The 18,706-nt window shown below is 42.6% G+C and overlaps 1 protein-coding gene across 11 annotated transcripts in view; it reads right to left on the bottom strand.

Moving 5' to 3' along the window:
- Positions 1-18,706, bottom strand: part of PTPRT (protein tyrosine phosphatase receptor type T) — a 582,374-nt gene that overhangs the window by 119,837 nt on the left and 443,831 nt on the right. For all 11 annotated transcript variants that reach the window (XM_080557602.1, XM_080557611.1, XM_080557610.1 and 8 more), the window contains 2 exons: positions 8,570-8,771; positions 5,137-5,239 (listed from right to left, as the gene is read on the bottom strand). In XM_080557602.1, the coding sequence (XP_080413728.1) occupies positions 5,137-5,239; positions 8,570-8,771 (305 nt within the window). The remainder of the gene's footprint in view (positions 1-5,136; positions 5,240-8,569; positions 8,772-18,706) is intronic.

Here is an 18,706-nt window from a genome sequence, read left to right as displayed (position 1 = left end):
GAGAAGAAATTATCTGGAGATTAAAGTTACAGCCTATAAATTCAGAGATTCAAAATTTCTACTTTGTTGCAGACTGAAATGGAAGGCAAATTTTATCCAAAGCCTCAGTTCTCCAACATAGGATGGAAGCAATGCCACTGCCCTGCATCACAGGAAGTTTTCATTTGTTACTATGTGTAGGTATAACATAAATACACACATACCTCACAAATCGTTTACTTGGAAAATAGCTTGAGCAGAAAAATAGAAAAAAAACCACACTTCTTAAGAAGTGTGTTCTTAGGTGTTGTGTTGAATAGCAACACAACTGTATTCTCTTGATCCATTTAGCAACACATAGACCAAAAATATTTCCTTTATTTCATGCTTGGGAGACCAAAAACCAGGTAATACTCAAGAATAACATGGGGCTTGGTTAATATAAATTGCCTCCTACCAGCTGACTGTTGATATGAAAATACTTGTTTCACCTTTGTTCAGTGCTTCTAAATATACTCCAAATATTTAAAGTCTCCTTCTCCTATTTAATTTCCTTATTGCTTTTAAGATGTACATGAACACAACAAACCACCCATCCTCACCAAAGTGATTATGTGTATCCAACTATTGCACATATGCATCATAAATGACTCTGACCTGAATATGTTTGTCCAGAATACCAACTTATACCAACTCCTTACACAGCATCTACATATAGGCACACACATGTATGTACGCATGAGGTTATGTGCAAAGTTTGAATACCAATGTTCCAAAAATACTCCTCTTTAGCCCAGTACAGGTTCAGGTGCCTAAAAGACCATCAGGTACCTGCATGCTGACAGACATGCAAAAGTAAAATCACGGATTGTATACCAATACACCTTGGACAACTGCAGCAAGATAGAGAGATCAAATCCATCTTTTTCCAGCAAAGAAGTTCTTCACGTTCTGAAACCCCAAAATATAATTGCATACTCTTCTCTAACATTCTTCTACAGCGCCCTGCAGCACCAATACATAGAACAGCATGCCAACAGTGCAATCACACTTAAGGTGAGCATTTATTTAAACTTTGAAATCCTTAAAACATGCTCTGGAAATTTGATTTCCTCCATAACAGTAATATAGGTAGACTGATACAACCAACAGTATGCTAATAAACCAGATGGACTTTCAAATATCCAACACACAGCAAACATCCCGGTAGACTTGTCATGGAGATAAAATCCTTCACAGCAGTATTTTCAAGCAGCGAATGAGATATAAATTCTCAAACAGAGGTCTGAAGATGTCATATGTGAATAATCTATGAAGGACTGACTCAGCCCTCCTGACAATAACAGATTCAGAGGCAGAATTATCCTCCAAATCTCTCTGGAGTTTTTTTCAGAAAAGAGTCGAGGACTAAGAATTGGGAACACTTGCATTCTTCTTTCCTCTTCTGAATCTATTATAGATGAATGTCAGTCTTCAGCAATCAATCACAACACCATTCATGGGCTTTAGATTGATAATAAGAACACCTAAAAGTTATTTTTAAAGGGCAATATGGAGTCAAGCTCTGCAGCTTCTATCATAGAAAATAAAGGCAAGGATGAAGTGCCCAGACCACAAGGGAGAGTATTTATGGCTTGCTGATACTTCACTTTTTTTTTTGGCAATAGGACAGAATATATAAAAGAATATCTAAATTTACATTATTCCTATTAGTTCATACGAAAGCATCTTGATTGTTATCTATAGATTGTTAACAATGTCAAGTTCATGACCATTAGTTTTATAAACAACCTCATTTAAGTTATTTATCCTGAGCACTGGGAAACATCAGAAATGTCTTAATGTTGAAAGTGACTTTGGATTCGGTGTACCTGCATTTCAAATGAGTGGAAGTACAATGAATCTTATTTGAAATATTCTACAATATTACTCTAAAAATGATCTTGCAATCCACACTCCATCTGTATGCTGTTCATGCTACAGCAGAATGAAATTACACAAGACAAAGGCACAGAACTATCTTATGTATGGATACTAGCTCACAATCACATCCCTGTGCATACCCTAACTCATCCTCCCTAGCATCTAAGAGTAAATATTAAAAATAATTACTGTGTACTGAGGTTTTCTCATTTACACAGTTTGGAAGGATTATATTGAAAACCTGGGAGATGCAGAGCAGAAACTGGCTGCCTGGAGAACTGTCGGGACAATGAGATGAGGGGCCTACCTCTTCGGGCACAGTGAAAGACCTGAAGATCCAAGGTTTTATGTGATAGTGTGAGGAAAATCTATTTCAGCCTATTTTAAGCAGTATTTCAGAAACATGCCGGGCAGGCTGGGTGGTCAGTGTGCAAACCAGAAAGGATTTAGGAAAGCACAGCCATGTCTACAAGGGGGGCCAGGAGCACAGAGATCCTACTGGCACGCTGCATCCTGTGGCCTCCCTTCCACCTGCCACTGTGCAGCCTTGATGCTTAGCACCAGGACTGCCTACAGACATTTGTCTCGACTCTGATCCTGTATTTTCACTAAGGCCCTGGGTAACTCAACGGATGATGGCATCAGACTAAAAGGGGCTGGAAGTCCTTTGGGTTTGCATCAGAATTTAAAAGCATTTTGAAAATCAATTTGACGATATTTAGTGGAAGTGAATACAAAATATTATACTTGTGAAGGAGAAATAAACATAAAACAGAGAACAACTAACCAAACAACAACAAAGGGGATATCGTAGAATCATAGAATCATTAAGGTTGGAAAAGACCTCCAAGATCATCTGGTCCAACCATCACCCTACCACCCATGTCACCCACTAAACCATGCCCCTAAGCACCACGTCCAACCTTCCCTTGAACATCCCCGGGGATGGTGACTATCCTCCACACCCCCTTTAGACCACTGGTCACACAAGACAATATATTGGCTCTCAGCTTGAATATGAAAAACAAAGATGGGGCCGGGGGAGGAACACCTCATTCTTGTGTGTTGAGTGTCACAAACAGTTCACAAGACAATGTTCTTATAATCTGCTGGATGCTGTGGAAGCCCCTGAGGCAGTGCTACCTGCTTTTGGATATTATATTACAAGAGGATTTACACAAATTGGAGAGTGTGCAGAACAAACTGAAAGAAAAGGGAAGAGGTACGGAAAATATGATACGAGGTTGCTTATAATAATATTGCTGAGATTAGACTAAAACCAGACTATTTGTTTATACAGTGAAAGGTATTCACACATTGTGAAGCTGTCATATCTAATAAAACGTTTAAAATCTCCACAGGCCGCCTCCCCCTGCCACACACAGTTCCATTCTGTTTTTTATACACACATCTAAGTCAATGAAATGGGCTCATTTTGGGAAATAATCTTATCATTTAGACATGGCATGTAAATATTACACTCTGCAAATGTGTGTATAATAGACTACAATACAATTAAAGAAACCAGACTGAAAAATTATAAAAATCTTTACAGTTTTTTGTTTGTTCTTTATAGTATACACATTTGCTGGAAAAGACATTATTCAGTGAATGAGGTTAAAGTATGGTAAATTGACTTCGAGAAAAATCACATGAGTTTTCAATAAAAAGACAAAATAGCAACACTCTTAAGACAGCAGGTGGTACAACGAGATACAGGAATGTTCCCCCATATAAAGAAATAAAACAAAACAGAGCTGTGTGATTTTACTGCTATTTTCCAGCAGAACAACATCCCTAAAGGACTCGGAAAATAGGCTCCTAAATTCGCTCATATGGAGTACCAGAGATTAAAAGGGAAACATCAAAGCCCATCCCTCAGAAAAACTAGAAAGGGGGTGGTGCTAAGTTTAAAAAAAAAAAAACACACATTTTTTGCTTTAAAGTATCGCTGCAATTTGGAGAAAAGCTGTGACGTATGTTGGACAACTAATTGATATAGGATTATTAAATCAAATAGGTTTACATGTGAGTAATCTGCTCCTGAATATTTTGTGGGATCCTTTAAATAGCATAAAGAACCTAGCAAAGCCAAGTCATTTTTGAGAGAAGGGACTATGTTTTTAAAATATCATCCAGAGCAGAAATTTCAGAAATGTCTTGTGTAAACCTGAGGTAAATCCTGAAAAGCCTACAGGAAGGTAATGGCTGCTGAACACATCTGCAAAGCAGCCCAGATCTTCCTAGGTAAACTAGGCAACTATTTTTATTGTAAGTGGTTATAATTCATACACTCAGCTGAAGAGAATGGCAGGATGAACGACTGCCTGGCATTTCTGCCAGACAGGTAAAGCAGCCATCAGTGCTGGCTCAGAAGGGGAGTTTGTTCTGTGCTCATACTTTTCACCATGTATAAATTTACCAAGGCAAAAGATGGCAGTGAAGTACAGGCTTCTAAGTCACGTTTCCACATTCAGGGAGTGATCTGCAATGAAGTGCCCCATTTCAGCATTGGACATCTTAGTAGTAAGAATGTGATCCAGCTCAGGATTAATCAGAAATGTTTGCTACAAGGTCATTCTGTTCCACAAGTTTCATCTGTACAGCTTCCTGACCCCTAAATCCTCCACTCTGCAAATGGAAACTGTGCTCACCTCCAACTGGCAAAGTCTCACTAAACCAGTGAGATTTCTCCAGTCTCAATCACTCGCTCACTCTGCATCCAGCCTGGTGGCAACAGCTGGATTACAACATTGACATATGAAGAGTCTGGCTGGATGTAAAATTGAACAAATGCATCCGCAAACATCAAAAATATTTCAGGCATTCATCTTACAGAGCTACAAAAAAGGCCTTGTCCGTGGCAGGAACGAGGGCAGGAGATGGAGGCCTGAAGCCTCCTCCACCCTTGCAGGGCGATGCGGAATTCACACCACAGCACACAGCTCTGTGTACTGAAACTCCAGTATTGCAAAGGCATCTGAAGTGATGCTGAAAGGGTAATAACCCCATGCCATGCCATCAGCAATCCTTCCGGGAGGTTACCAGCGGGAGGCAAGTAGATTGAAGCGTTTATAAAAGGACACCGTGAAAGGCTGAATCAACAGCAGAGCTGGCCTTTTAGTAAGCGCTTGCTTTCAGCGGCTACACTACCAGACGAGAACGAAAGGCGTGAGTGAAACCTGGGGAGGAAGGAGAGGGGAGAACTGTGAAAAGGGAAGACAAAACACCTACCTGACAGGGGCTCCCCGGGACTGAGCAGGCTTCAGCATAACAGTAATGGTGGTGTCAGTCTCGTTCAAGGGGGAGTCGGTGTCGTATTCTGGCATCGATGGTGCTGCGGCAGAACAAAGAGCAATGCGTATACACCAGTTACTGCTGTTGGTAGTGATGGCAACATAATATTAACATTTCTTGGAGAGTGTTTTAACATTTCTCAAATGAAACATCAAAATGCTTTCTAAATGTTATGACCAAAATTGTCAAAACTGTTTAAAAATTTGTACACTCATTTTCTATTAAAATTAAACAGGAATCGGACACCCAAATCTTCAAGCTGGCTTTGAAAATCCTCTCATGAATTTTTAAGACTTAGCAATCCTTTGAGATGGGATCATCTCTTCAATTTTAAAGGTGAAGAAAGTAAAGCACGTGGAAGTTGGAAGACGCCACCTAGGACCAATGGATCAGTGGCAGAGCTGAGACCAGCACCCCAGGAGCCGGGCTCTTGTTCACTGTTCATGTCAATGATTAGACTTCCCACACCTTAGAGTTTTTAATACATAGGCTTGAGCTGTGTCTCCTTGATTAGCTGAGGGTACATTATAAAGCAGGAAAGCATCAAAGGAGAGGAGCATGGAATTAGCCAGGTTGTTTTAGCACTCAAATCCACGGTATTTAACCCCCAGTGCTTTAGTGTTGTTGAACACTGAAAGCAAGAGGTGGCTGCACTGCTTCCAGTGGTATACTCGGACAGCAACCAGCCATGGCATCCGTCACTTCACCGAGTGTTCTTCATGACAAAACAGAAAACCACTGAATGGTCACACTTAGCCAAAGTCTAGCTCCTACTTCTGCTTTATTATCTTCTACTACGGTCATTTCATAAAGGCAGGATAGGTTTCCTTAGGAAACACATTTTACTTATTCTGTTCCTTCCCCAATAGCAGACATAATTTTTACTGTGGAAGAACTGAAGAGATCATGAGATCAGAGCAGCATCATGTTTATTCCAAAGATGCAGGTTTTGTTGAAATACACTTAACTATAAAGCAAATAGAAGAATTTACACAAAGAGAGTATTCCGCTCAGTTCAGCTGTAGCTCTCAAGGGCAAGCTGCATTGCGGGGGTCCCATATTTAATCCTCTCACAGAGATTTTCACTGTAATCCTGTTTACATTCAGGATTTTTATCTAAATGCCTGAAAACTGTCAAGAATGGTGTTTGCTATCATCAGCTCAGCAACTGACTTCCCCATCAATAAGCTAGCAATGAGTTCAGAATGAATGCCAATTCCTTTGCAAGGATTTCTCCAAAAAAATTGCTCTGCATCGAGGGTAGTCAGTTAAAAATGATGCCTGCCACCAGCAGTCTTCCATACCAGGTACCACCATACTTACAGTGAGAATCGTTCAGCACCTGCTTGGGGCAAAAGGGATCATGCCACAACAATCACAGTGCCACCAACAGGTTGCAGGGCCATTTTAGACACCAGAAACAGGCTGGGCTGTACCTCTGCAGGTTCCATAATCCTACTTTAAACAGAAGCAGCAGCTTCCCTTAGCCTGGCTGCAGCACTGCACTTCTGTGACTAAATTGCTTCTGATGTTAGCTAGCTCGGATGGCTCCTTCTGGCTGCGCGTGAGACCTGTTTAGTTATCTTCTACCCAAAACATTGCACCTGCTGAAGCGAATTTACAGTTTTACTGCCAGACACCACAGAGTTGAGAAGTAAGTGGAAGAAACATAGGTCTCGGCAGGACTAGCTAATGCTATCAGGTGTAATTCAGCAATTGCTCCATATTAGTCGTATAACACTGCAATACAACCTAGTATTCTTGTGTACCCAACGCAGAAGAGTTGTGTAGCACCTCAAAGAAATGATACTTGGCAGTGACGTTTTTGAAAGAGCAAGCACTGCTCAACAATTTAATGCTGATTTTGCTAAGATTCCAGTCCTGCCCAAAGAGAAGTCCTCTGTAATTCTGGCATTTAGGTGTGATTAAGAAATAAAGAAATGTCCCCCCATATAAACACATACAGTCCTAGAATATAGACAGCTTTTCATTTAAAAATGATCTATTTTCAGAAAGCCTTACAAGACCATTCTTATAAGCGAAAATAAGTCAATGCAAAAATCATTTTTCTCCTTACTTCCTTTCTGGCTGCAACTTAAGTTTAATAGTAACTTCAAAATTGCATGTATAGGGCTGACCATGAGAAAATCTCATGTCAGAGACTACACTAATGCCTGCATGGAGTCTGTGCCTACCTATTGTGAACCAGATGTTTAAAGGGCAGAAAAAAAAGAGACAATAAACTGAGCTCAGTGTGCATACAGTTGATAATCATGCAGGCTCCTAACAAGATTTGAGTACTCTCTGAATAATAAAATGAAAAGAAACTGAATCAGAGAGAAAAAGCACAACCACTCCTGTGCTGTTTTAGTCCTCTGGTCACAGGTGAACAGAGGGTACACCATGCCTTCCCTCCGCAGCAGGGCTACACAAACCCTAACAGCCCACGGAGCTGTTACAACAGTTAATGCTTTACTTCAAGGGGTGAGACATGGGCTTTTGCGCTAAATCTAAAGGTCTCAAACCTTGCTGATGGTCAGTGGAGAGAATGGACATATTTTACTTCCTTAAAGTTTACACTGTCACTTATTGCTAACAGCTTTTTATTAACATGTTTTGAAATGGGGTTAAGGAAAACATGCAGTGCTGCATATTTCAGCATTACAAGTGTCCTGAACATCCCAAAAATTTGGTTTGGCTTCACTGAGAAAACAGATAAAAGTTAAAATTTAAAATTAAAGTTCACATATGTTTGTCCAGTGTCCCCTCTACCATCCCCTTATCAATTTTTTCCTTTGTTAGCTAGACCAAGTTTCCTTTTTCTTTTTTTCCTAGACACCCAGGAACTTTCTCTTTGCAGTGCATCATGATTTCAGTGCCTTTCACGTACCTGTCTACCTACCTCCAGCCTTCCCTCTGTTCTTAATCAGAAAAGAAAACAAAAAAAAAACACATAAAAACAGTTTACCTTCTTTATTTTGATCTCCTACCACTATTCATTCAATTACTTCATTACATCCCTTTCTGGTGCATTAAGATAAAAGTCACATTTTTGAAGGAGCTTCTCTAACTAAGCATATAATTCTAATACTCTGTTGTAGCAGCAGTTCTTCTGAAGAACTAATCAAGGTACTCACTTCCAATGCTCCTAACACATCCACAAATTAACCACTGCATTTGTAATCTGAACAAACGCAAATACAAACACATACAGATTGCGGCCCCCTGAGAAATTTGCCTTGTGAAACTTGTGGAGGAGACACTAAGCCAAAAGCCTTTTTATTGTTTTATGCATCAGCTGTGGGTCTACAGAACAAAGCCCTAGAAAGTTTTTGATTGTTTGTTTTTGTGGTTTTCTCCAAAGCAGTACCTGAAATCTTAGTTGCAATCCGTGTTGTGATGGGTGGCCCAAAGCCCTTGACTGTGCTGGCTTTGATGGTGAATGAATACGTAGTCCCTGGGTATAATCCTACAAAGAGGTGATGTGTTTCATTCCTTAGCTTGAAGACTTTCCCTCTTTGGCTGGACAGGTCAGCACTGGGATCCAGAGACCCAACGGCCTTGTACGTAATCTGCAAATAAAGAACAAGGAAAGTCAGGTGATAAGGGGCCTTCTGCACCTGGCCTTCCTCTGCTTTCCCCTACTTTGCTCCCTCTTGAAATTCAAGATTGAAAATGAAAGGGCAGATATTATTTCAGTATCCCCAGCGAACAATCCTGTGTTTGGATACTGGCAAGCAAACATGACAATTTTTCCAAGGCTTTACTTAGGAAGAAACTAATTTCTTCTCTCCGCTAAAACCTCAGCATGTGCTGATTTACAACAAAAGATGCAAAGAATTGCTTTTTGTTCCAAAATTCAGAACTTGTGCAGCTGAAGCAGCACGCACAGCACGACCTGCACAATTTTCATGAGAATTTCCCACATGATCCCCCACCGCCCAGGAAAACTTCTGGTGCAAACTTAGATACATTTTCTATCAAGTAGTTTTTCTCCCCAAAAGCCACCTGAAAACTACAGGAGCCTTTTACTGACAACAGTTTTTAGAATTCTTTTCCTATGCTAAAGAGATTATGCCAAAATGAAATGCTGAAATTAAATGATAGGTTTACATCAAATATATATCATCAAGCATTCAGGAAAAAAACCCTCATCTTCTCTGAGCTAGTGAGACAATTCCTGCCAATTTCTTCCCCGTTTTTAGCCTCACTTTGCAAGCTTACACGTGGTACCATGCCCAGTTTTCACCTGAGAAAACAAGTCGGCGGGGTTACAGACCTGGAGAGCTCCTCAGGAATACATACACTAACACATCTTTAGAGGGATCCAAGCCGAACGCACACCTTTGAAATTCTGCTCGAGCTTCATTATGCTTACCCACGACAACCCTGTTGATATACAGACACTTGCAAGGAGAACTCATGACTTATTTACCAGCCAATTCCTTCCCCACCTTCCAAATTCAATCCAAAGGCAGCTCAATTTCAACTGAGCTGTCAATATAATATAACATGTACCACTGCTCTCCTAACCTTTCCTGATATTATGGGATCCTCGCTTATTTGTAATGAAACACTATGAATAAATCAATGTATGTTAATATACAAAGTTTTCAATTTTTTATGAAGGACTCCATGTGAATCTAATTCCCAGCTTTGCTGAAAGAGTCTTTGAAAAATTTTAAGTCGCTTGTTTCATGACAGGAGGAAAATGTTGTGATTTGAGGAAAAATACATATACAATGTTTAAAAAGATGAGGCTTTAATAGTAACAGGATAACAAAAAAAAAAAAAGGAATTATAATAAGCAGCTTGTAGAGGTGATTTCATTGAAAATTTGCTAATTTTTCCAGGACTTACAAGCTGTTTTTGAATTTTTATTACCTGCCTGAAATCTGAAAAGAAACAGATCTTAGCACAATGTTCATTAAAGTAAGAAAACTATTTGCAGGGAGGAGAAATCTTTACTCTCGCTCCTTGTCTTCAGGTTAGGTGAGGTCCATGCAACGCACCTCAACATAAGACAATATTTGGACAATTCCTACTGCATGAAGGCACTTCAAGGCAAGACAATCTGTGCACCACCATCAGAATCTGAATGGGGGTCAGAGCTCATAAATTAAGAGACGTGACCCAGTCAATGCCATTGCAAATTCCAGAAAGAAAAAATATATTTATTATGTTCTGTAGGAACGAACCAATGTCATCTGTATGCTCTTGTTGAGAAACAAATGAGAGAGAAATCTCTATTCTAAAAACTTCCAGAGGAGAATGAACAAATTAAAAATTTGGGAAAAGGAAAGAGAGCCTCCTACCACTAGACCACCAAAAATCACGCTCACATGATATGCTGTTAGTTGTCTATGCAAAATTAGTGCTATTTATTTTTGAACACATTATACAAAAGGCTACAAATTTAAGTGGAACATGAAATTGTCCTTGATCTGCATATAAATAACAGTACTCACCCCTACCTATACCAGTTCAAAAATTACAAAATGAGCCATTTTTCTTCATTAATATGTATATACGCACAAATCCTTAAAGCAAACAGATAGAAATGTTTTGGAGAGAACAGAAACAACAACCAACAACCAGGAAAGTCACTGACGTAAAAAAAAAAAAAAAAAAAAAATCTTTTTTTTGCTGCTCACTATAACATAGAAAATGAGCACAAGGGACCTTAAAAGAGCCTAAGTTCAACCCATGAAAAGTGAGGTAGAAGAAAACAATACTTGAGAGAGAACATGCCCAAGATTTGACATTAAAGTTTGGGTCAGTTTACAGAAAGACTGCAAACTCAGATCAGACATATCTCCCCCCAATTTTTTTTAAACTGCAGTAAAGGCCCATTCATGGCACATCCAAACCGTGAGTCTGTTACTGCAGCAGACGCTATTCAAGTGGATACAGATTCACAGATTCACAGATTTTTCTAGGTTGGAAGAGACCTCAAGATCATCGAGTCCAACCTCCGACCTAACACTAAGTACTCCACTAAACCATATCCCTAAGCTCTACATCTAAACGTCTTTTAAAGACCTCCAGGGATGGTGACTCCACCACCTCCCTGGGCAGCCCGTTCCAATGCTTAATAACCCTTTCGGTAAAGAAGTACTTCCTAACATCCAACCTAAAACTCCCCTGTCGCAACTTTAGCCCATTCCCCCTCGTCCTGTCACCAGGCACGTGGGAGAATAGACCAACCCCCACCTCTCTACAGCCTCCTTTCAGATAACTGTAGAGAGCGATGAGGTCGCCCCTGAGCCTCCTCTTCTCCAGGCTGAACAAGCCCAGCTCCCTCAGCCGCTCCTCGTAAGACTTGTTCTCCAGACCCCTCACAAGCTTGGTCGCCCTTCTCTGGACTCGCTCGAGCACGTCCATGTCCTTCCTGTAGCGAGGGGCCCAAAACTGAACACAGTACTCGAGGTGCGGCCTCACCAGAGCCGAGTACAGGGGCACAATCACTTCCCTCGACCTGCTGGCCACACTGCTTCTTATACAGGCCAGGATGCCGTTGGCCTTCTTGGCCACCTGGGCACACTGCTGGCTCATATTCAGCCGACTATCCACCAATACTCCCAGGTCCTTCTCGGCCAGGCAGCTTTCCAGCCACTCATCTCCCAGCCTATAGCTCTGCTTGGGGTTGTTGCAGCCCAGGTGCAGGACCCGGCACTTGGCCTTGTTGAACTTCATGCAGTTGACCTCAGCCCATCGCTCCAGCCTATGCAGATCCTCCTGCAGAGCCTTCCTGCCCTCGAGCAGATCGACACACGCACTTAGCTTGGTGTCATCTGCAAACTTACTGAGGGTGCACTGGACGCCCTCATCCAGATCATCAATAAAGATATTAAAGAGGACCGGCCCCAGTACCGAGCCCTGGGGGACTCCACTAGTGACCGGCCTCCAACCAGATTTGACTCCATTCACCACAACTCTCTGGGCCCGGCCATCCAGCCAGTTTCTAACCCAGCGAAGCGTACGCCAGTCCAAGCCCCGAGCAGCCAGTTTCTTGAGGAGAATGTTGTGGGGAACGGTGTCAAAAGCCTTACTGAGGTCAAGGTAGACCACGTCCACAGCCTTTCCCTCATCCACCAAGCGCGTCACTTGGTCATAGAAGGAGATCAGGTTCGTCAAGCAGGACCTGCCTTTCATAAACCCATGCTGACTGGGCCTGATCGCCTGCTTGCCCTGCAAGTGCTGCGTGATGACCCTCAAGATAATCTGCTCCATGAGCTTCCCCGGCACTGAGGTCAAACTGACAGGCCTATAGTTCCCCGGGTCTGCCCTGCGGCCCTTCTTATAGATAGGCGTCACATTGGCTAGCCGCCAGTCAACCGGGACCTCCCCCGATAGCCAGGACTGCCGATAAATGATGGAAAGCGGCTCGGCCAGCTCCTCCGCCAGTTCTCTCAGTACCCTCGGGTGGATCCCATCCGGCCCCATCGACTTGCGCACATCCAAGCTCCGTAGCAGGTCGCCAACCATTTCCTCATGGATAGTGAAGGCCACATCCAGCTCCCCATCCCCTTCCACCAGCTCAGGGCACTGGGTGTCCGGAGAACAACCGGTATTGCCGCTAAAGACTGAGGCAAAGGCGGCATTAAGCACCTCAGCCTTTTCCTCATCCTTAGTAACTAGGTTTCCCCTCGCATCCAGTAAAGGATGGAAATTCTCCCTAGTCCTCCGTTTCGCGTTGATGTATTTGTAAAAGGATTTTTTGTTGTCTTTAACGGCAGTAGCCAGGTTGAGCTCCAGATGAGCTTTGGCCTTTCTAATTTTCTCCCTGCACAGCCTCGCTACATCCTTGTAGTCCTCCTCAGTGGCCCGCCCTTTTTTCCAAAGATTATAAACCCTCTTTTTTCTGCTAAGCTCCAGCCGCAACTCTCTGTTGAGCCAGGCCGGTCTTCTTCCACGCCGGCTCATCTTTGGGCACGTGGGGACGGACCGCTCCTGTGCCATCACGATTTCCTTCTTGAGGAGCGCCCAGCCTTCCTGGACTCCTCTGCCCTTCAGAACCGCCTCCCAAGGGACTCGGCCAACCAGCGTCCTGAGCAGCTCAAAGTCAGCCCTCCGGAAGTCCAAGACAGCAGTTTTACTGGTCCCCTTCCTGGCCTCGCCAAGAATAGAGAACTCTACCATTTCGTGGTCACTCTGCCCCAGACAGCTTCCGACCACCACATCTCCCACCAGTCCTTCTCTGTTTGTGAAGAGAAGGTCTAGCGGGGCACCACCCCTGGTAGGTTCACTGACCAGCTGCGTCAGGAAGCTATCTCTCCACGCTCTCCAGAAACCTCCTAGACTGCTTTCTCTGTGCCGTGTTGTGTTTCCAGGATATGTCCGGGAAGTTGAAGTCCCCCACGAGGACAAGCGCCGACGATTTTGCAACTTCTGTCAGTTGCCTATAAAACTCCTCATCCGTCTCCTCATCATCCTCATCCATACGAACCCCGTTAAACCAGGTGACGTACCGACATTGAGAGAAAGCAAACCTTGTCCCCAAAACTTACCACTTTAATACACAGAGAGCAGAAAAGCAGTAGTACAAACCTGGGGGTGTTTATGTGGGTCCTGTTTCATTCAGCCCATAAGCAGAAATATTTAAGAGACTGTTACACGACTGTGTCAGCAGATACAGCTAGTTACCTGCTTATTGCTCTTGGCAGAGTTAGTCTCAAGCTTTTCTCTGCTTTCAGGAAGAGCCCTGAATGACTGAAGTGGTGAGGAAGGGATCTGCAGCTGCTGCCGGATGGCCCCGAGCTGCGGGCCGTGGTCCCACCGCTGCTGCTCACTTCCTTCGTGGCCACGTCAAGCTGACGTTCCCTGAACCTCCACCTTGCCATTTGAGAGCTGTTACGCTCCTCTATACCAATGTTTTTGCGGCTGAGGGATTCTATGGACTCCTGTAGTTGCTGAGTGCTGGTGGTTGAGCACCAAAACCATAGCTGAAATGTGAAGAAGCCCAACAAAGAGCGCACTATTTGGAAAAGGAGGCAAATTCTCTTCCAGCTCAGACACAAGAGAACCGTTTTTCCCTCCCAAGTAAGGTAGCTGCTGTTTCTTAGATATTAGCACTACCCAGCGAGGACTGCCACCTGAGAGCTCTGCTCAGCCCGGTCCTCCCCAGCCCTCCCAGTACAGCTGGTGGCTCCGGCTCCCTTGGGGCCTGCCAGCACCAGCTCCTAGAGCCCTGGCTGGCCTGGCACCCATCCGCGCTGTTCAATGCCCAGGCTCTCCATCCAGCTCTGCAACATTTCTCATAGCCAGGACAATCTCTAGGTACAGAAGTCTTGGTATTTCCTCACCAAAATACGTGAAACATGCTACAGTATTTGTCTGCATGCACGTTGTCTGTCAGCAGATTGCTCCTTACAGAAAGGAAAGATGCTGTAACACATCACATACATCAGGTTTTATGTATAAATAACTCGGGGGTGGGGTGGGAAGGAGGTTGTTTGCTTGGTTGTTTTGATTATTTTTGCATACTTTACACTCAGCACCACTGCTTTTCTTAAGACCTTGATGTACCTCAGCTGGCTGATCTAACTTAAGGCAAAGCATCTCGATGGGAAAAGCTTCTGCAGGGAGGGACTGCATTCTCACCCCCGTGCTCCCCTAAGGTTTTACCAGTGGAAGGAAGAAAAGAACATGCTGAACTTCCTTTCTGAGCCTGGACTGTTTGTCAGGTCAATCATATATCGGGTCTTGCACCACGACTATTTAGTAAGGATGACAAAAACACAGCTGTGAACACTCTGATCAGATTACGACCAGGAGAGACAAAGACACCAAAAGTTGCCGCTCTTCTTAATCAATTTAAACTAAAAGTTCTGAAGCTAGTGCAATTTCAGGGAATCATATACAGAACATTTTTCAATATAAAACTATGGAAATTTCCAACTCTGGAGTCATTTGGAAAAGCACTGAAACGTGTCTGGAGAAGAAATACGGCACTTCCTTAGAATAAGGAGGATGCTGAGAAAAGCACCTGCTCTTCTAGTTGGTATGCTGAGTATTTATCTTCATTTCTTGTTCCAAGTGTCAAACCATTTCATTACAAAATAAACAAGAGATTCTAATCTAAGAAAATGAGATGACTCAATCACTAGAAAGCAGCTGTTCTAAATTATTTTAAAATAATCTATTTTAAAGAGAAGCCATGTCATATAATACTTCTGTATTCTGAAAAAAAGGAGACAATAAAATTAATTTAAACATTTAAAAACCTAGACAGAAAACAAACAAGAAGAGGCTCAAAAATAAGAATTTCACTTTGATTGAAAATATTGAAAATATTTGTTTTGATTCTGATGCAGAATAAATGCAAATACAAAGATGTGGAAATTTCTCACAAGACTGAAACTCTATGTTTTTTTAACCAGCTCCCTGGTTATCTCCTGCACAGCAGACAGCTGTCATCATCTGAAAGTCCTCTCTCTCCTCTGCAAACTGGAACGGTTGTCCTGAGTTTGCATACGTTACTTAGAATTTACATTTTGGCTCCAGGGCAACTTGATGGTCTCGTGGAAAAGTTTTAGTGGTCAACACTGCTACAGTTCTAATCACAGCAAACACCCGTCTCGGCGAAAGCACAGTGAGATCAACAAATATAGACAAATAAATTCTAAATCTTCCCGATTTGCAAGGAACTGAGCTAATGAAATGTTTCTTAAGTTGAAGCAACAGGAGCAGTAAATTTGAAGTAATCAGGAAATCACAAGTCAGATGGCACGGAAACTCAGGAAGATAAATAACAGCCACGTTGCCACGAAAGAGGAGGGATGAAACCCTGAGCCATGCATTCACCCAGTCCCTGGTCAGTCCAGCGTTCATCCAAACTGTGCAAAATTTGGCAATGCAAGTCCAAATCTTCATGAGTAAAACGTAAAACAGGTCAACAGTACAAGTTCAAGCCTACTGGAAATTACCAGAAAGGGGTTTGTATATTTAATTTCCAAGTGTTCAGTGACATACATCTGCTGTGATAGACTGTGGAAAATAAACCAAGAACAGATCAGCATCAGAAATGGGGCGGTCAGTGAGTTCACTCCTTGTTATTTAAGCAGACATCCAACATATGCCAGTGCACTCAGTCCCCACTAACCAGAACTACCCTCTCTTACTCCATCCTCCCCTCTGTTTTATATACATTTAAAAACTCAGAATATTAACCCCTTAAATCACTGTCCAAATGCTACATTAACAACCACAATGATGAAGCTATAATATTGAGCAGAAGTACAGCTCTCCTCTCCTTCACAGAGCCTAATTTAACACAATTTGCTAGGGAAATGTGAACACTTTACCAACTGTCATCATCTATAAGTGTAAAACTTCTATTACAATACAAGACTTCTAAAACTTTCATGGTGGAGGGAAAGACCACAGCAGAGATATTAACTAAATTAGGAAGCACAAGGCCATTTTCCACTGCAATTCTTTCTTCAGAAGAAAGCATGTAATAAAAGAGACTAACAAAAAACATATATCCTTAACTTGCTTGATCTTCCCATACATCTCAGATGTATGGGCAACTGCGTGTCCGCACAAGCAAAAGGATATTGTAACAGTGAATGTAGTACTATATGGGTTCATCAGGCATATCATATAAAAACATTAATAACAGTAAGCATAGCTGAAAATTGGATGCTAAAAAAAATCCCTGTAGAAAAAAGGGTATATATATTATTAAGAATGTGGTAATTAAACAGTGAAACAGACCATCAAGGGATGTGATCTATTACCCTTCAGGTTTAGACATTCCTTTGGAAGGATATATTATGGCATAATCTTGAGGACCTAAGCTTAATACAACAAAGAACCGTGATAAAGAAGTCATCACTTTGCTCTAACAGTCCTTCTTGCTCTCCTCTACAGTGCACTAAAATCCCTTGGGAATCCTGGGTGGCTGCTCAGATGCTCTTCAATACTCAAATAAGTAAAGAAGAAAATATTCTGCTCAAATCACGGTTGATGTATCCATTTAGTCTTCCTGTACATTTGGTACATTCAAGTAAGCTTTCACGCTGATGAATAACCGAGTTGTCAGGATTTCATGTGTGCATAACCTTAAAACTGAGGGCAGCAAACTCTAATGTTTCCGGATTGAGAGCTTGCCAGTCAAGGCAAAAAATGTGCTCAGATGTTTCTTTCCACTGCAATTGATACCACTATACACAGCACTTTGTCTTACATCTTTTGTCATATAGAATTAATCAACCGTGGTGAGCAAAACTCGGTCTCCACAACCATCTTCACCATCAAACATCAGAACCTTGAGCTTCCCCTCTTGACTTCAGCAATTGCAGCCTGTTGGAATGCAAATGGTAAGTACGGCTGTTAAATCAAACACTACTTTGAAGATACATTATGCAATTTCATATCTATTTTCCATTTTAGTGACAGCCTGCATAGCAGTTTGGGGAAGGCATCTGAAACCTATAAATCCATTGCATTATCCCCAGTGTTCCCATTGACGTTTCATATCCCTGTCTCTGTAAAACACCCTGTTCTGCCTCTCCATTCTCCCTCGTACAACACACAATCCCTAACTTCAGGGGGTACTTTAGAGCTGACAGCTAGCAGCATTTTTTTTTTCTTTTTTTTTCCCAGTTAGTAATGCTCCGAGACTGAAACCTTTCCTTGCTATGGACAAGAGGGGAGCCAGAGCTTGGGATGTCACCAAACTGCCATATGCATACCCCCACCAAGCTCTGGGTCTGCAGGGACACCCTGACTTGTGTCTTACACTTTACTAAGCCAAAAGAAAACAATGCTTTTCCCGAATTACTGATGGGTTTTGAACTCCTGTCTTGTGGGGATGTTTTAATTCATTGGTTCTTATCCCATTTGCTGTCTGGCTGAACAGTCCACGAGCTGGGAGCTGCATCCCACACTGGGGCTCGCCTCCGCTACCCTGCAGAAATCGGACACTGCCAGCACTCCCCAGCTCTGGCAGTCCTGTTTTAGCTGATGGAAAAGGCCGATAGCAAAATCACTGAAATAAGAAAATAAAGCTGCTGGCATCCCAGAAAAGTAAAAATTGCAGATCAGCCACAGCTGACCTTTTCTGAAAGGTGCCCCTCTTTTGAAAATTGTTGAACTAGAGAGATGTTGCTACTTCCCGGTGCATAATCCTTCCTTGCATTGGAATGGCATCTATTTAACCAGAAGACAACTAGGCAGACTTCGTGGTGTAGGTTTGACTTAGCGGTGTTTAAATCTCACCTGGTGCAGCTTTAGAGAGGCTCAACGTGCAGCTGCCTGGGGCCCATCACCAAAGCACCGACCCCAAAGCAGGGCAGCTCCTCTCCCAGGGCTGTGCTCCCACCGGCCTGACACCCGCAGGCTGCACACAGAGCGACCCCCCCAGCACCTTTCCATGCCACTTGCTTCAGTTTCAGAACAGCACTGGCACAAAACTTCCCAAGCAGATGAGAAGGAAGTTTGTCACGGGCAAAGCCTGATTTTCTGGGGCTAGAAATCTTTATGCAAGCCGTAAGGGTGC

The sequence above is a fragment of the Anser brachyrhynchus genome (genome assembly GCF_964034855.1).
Source record: "Anser brachyrhynchus genome assembly, chromosome: 16".
NCBI lineage: Eukaryota > Metazoa > Chordata > Aves > Anseriformes > Anatidae > Anser > Anser brachyrhynchus.
The sequence above is the reverse complement of the archived record's forward strand: the minus strand, read 5'-3'. Positions and strand labels throughout refer to the sequence as shown.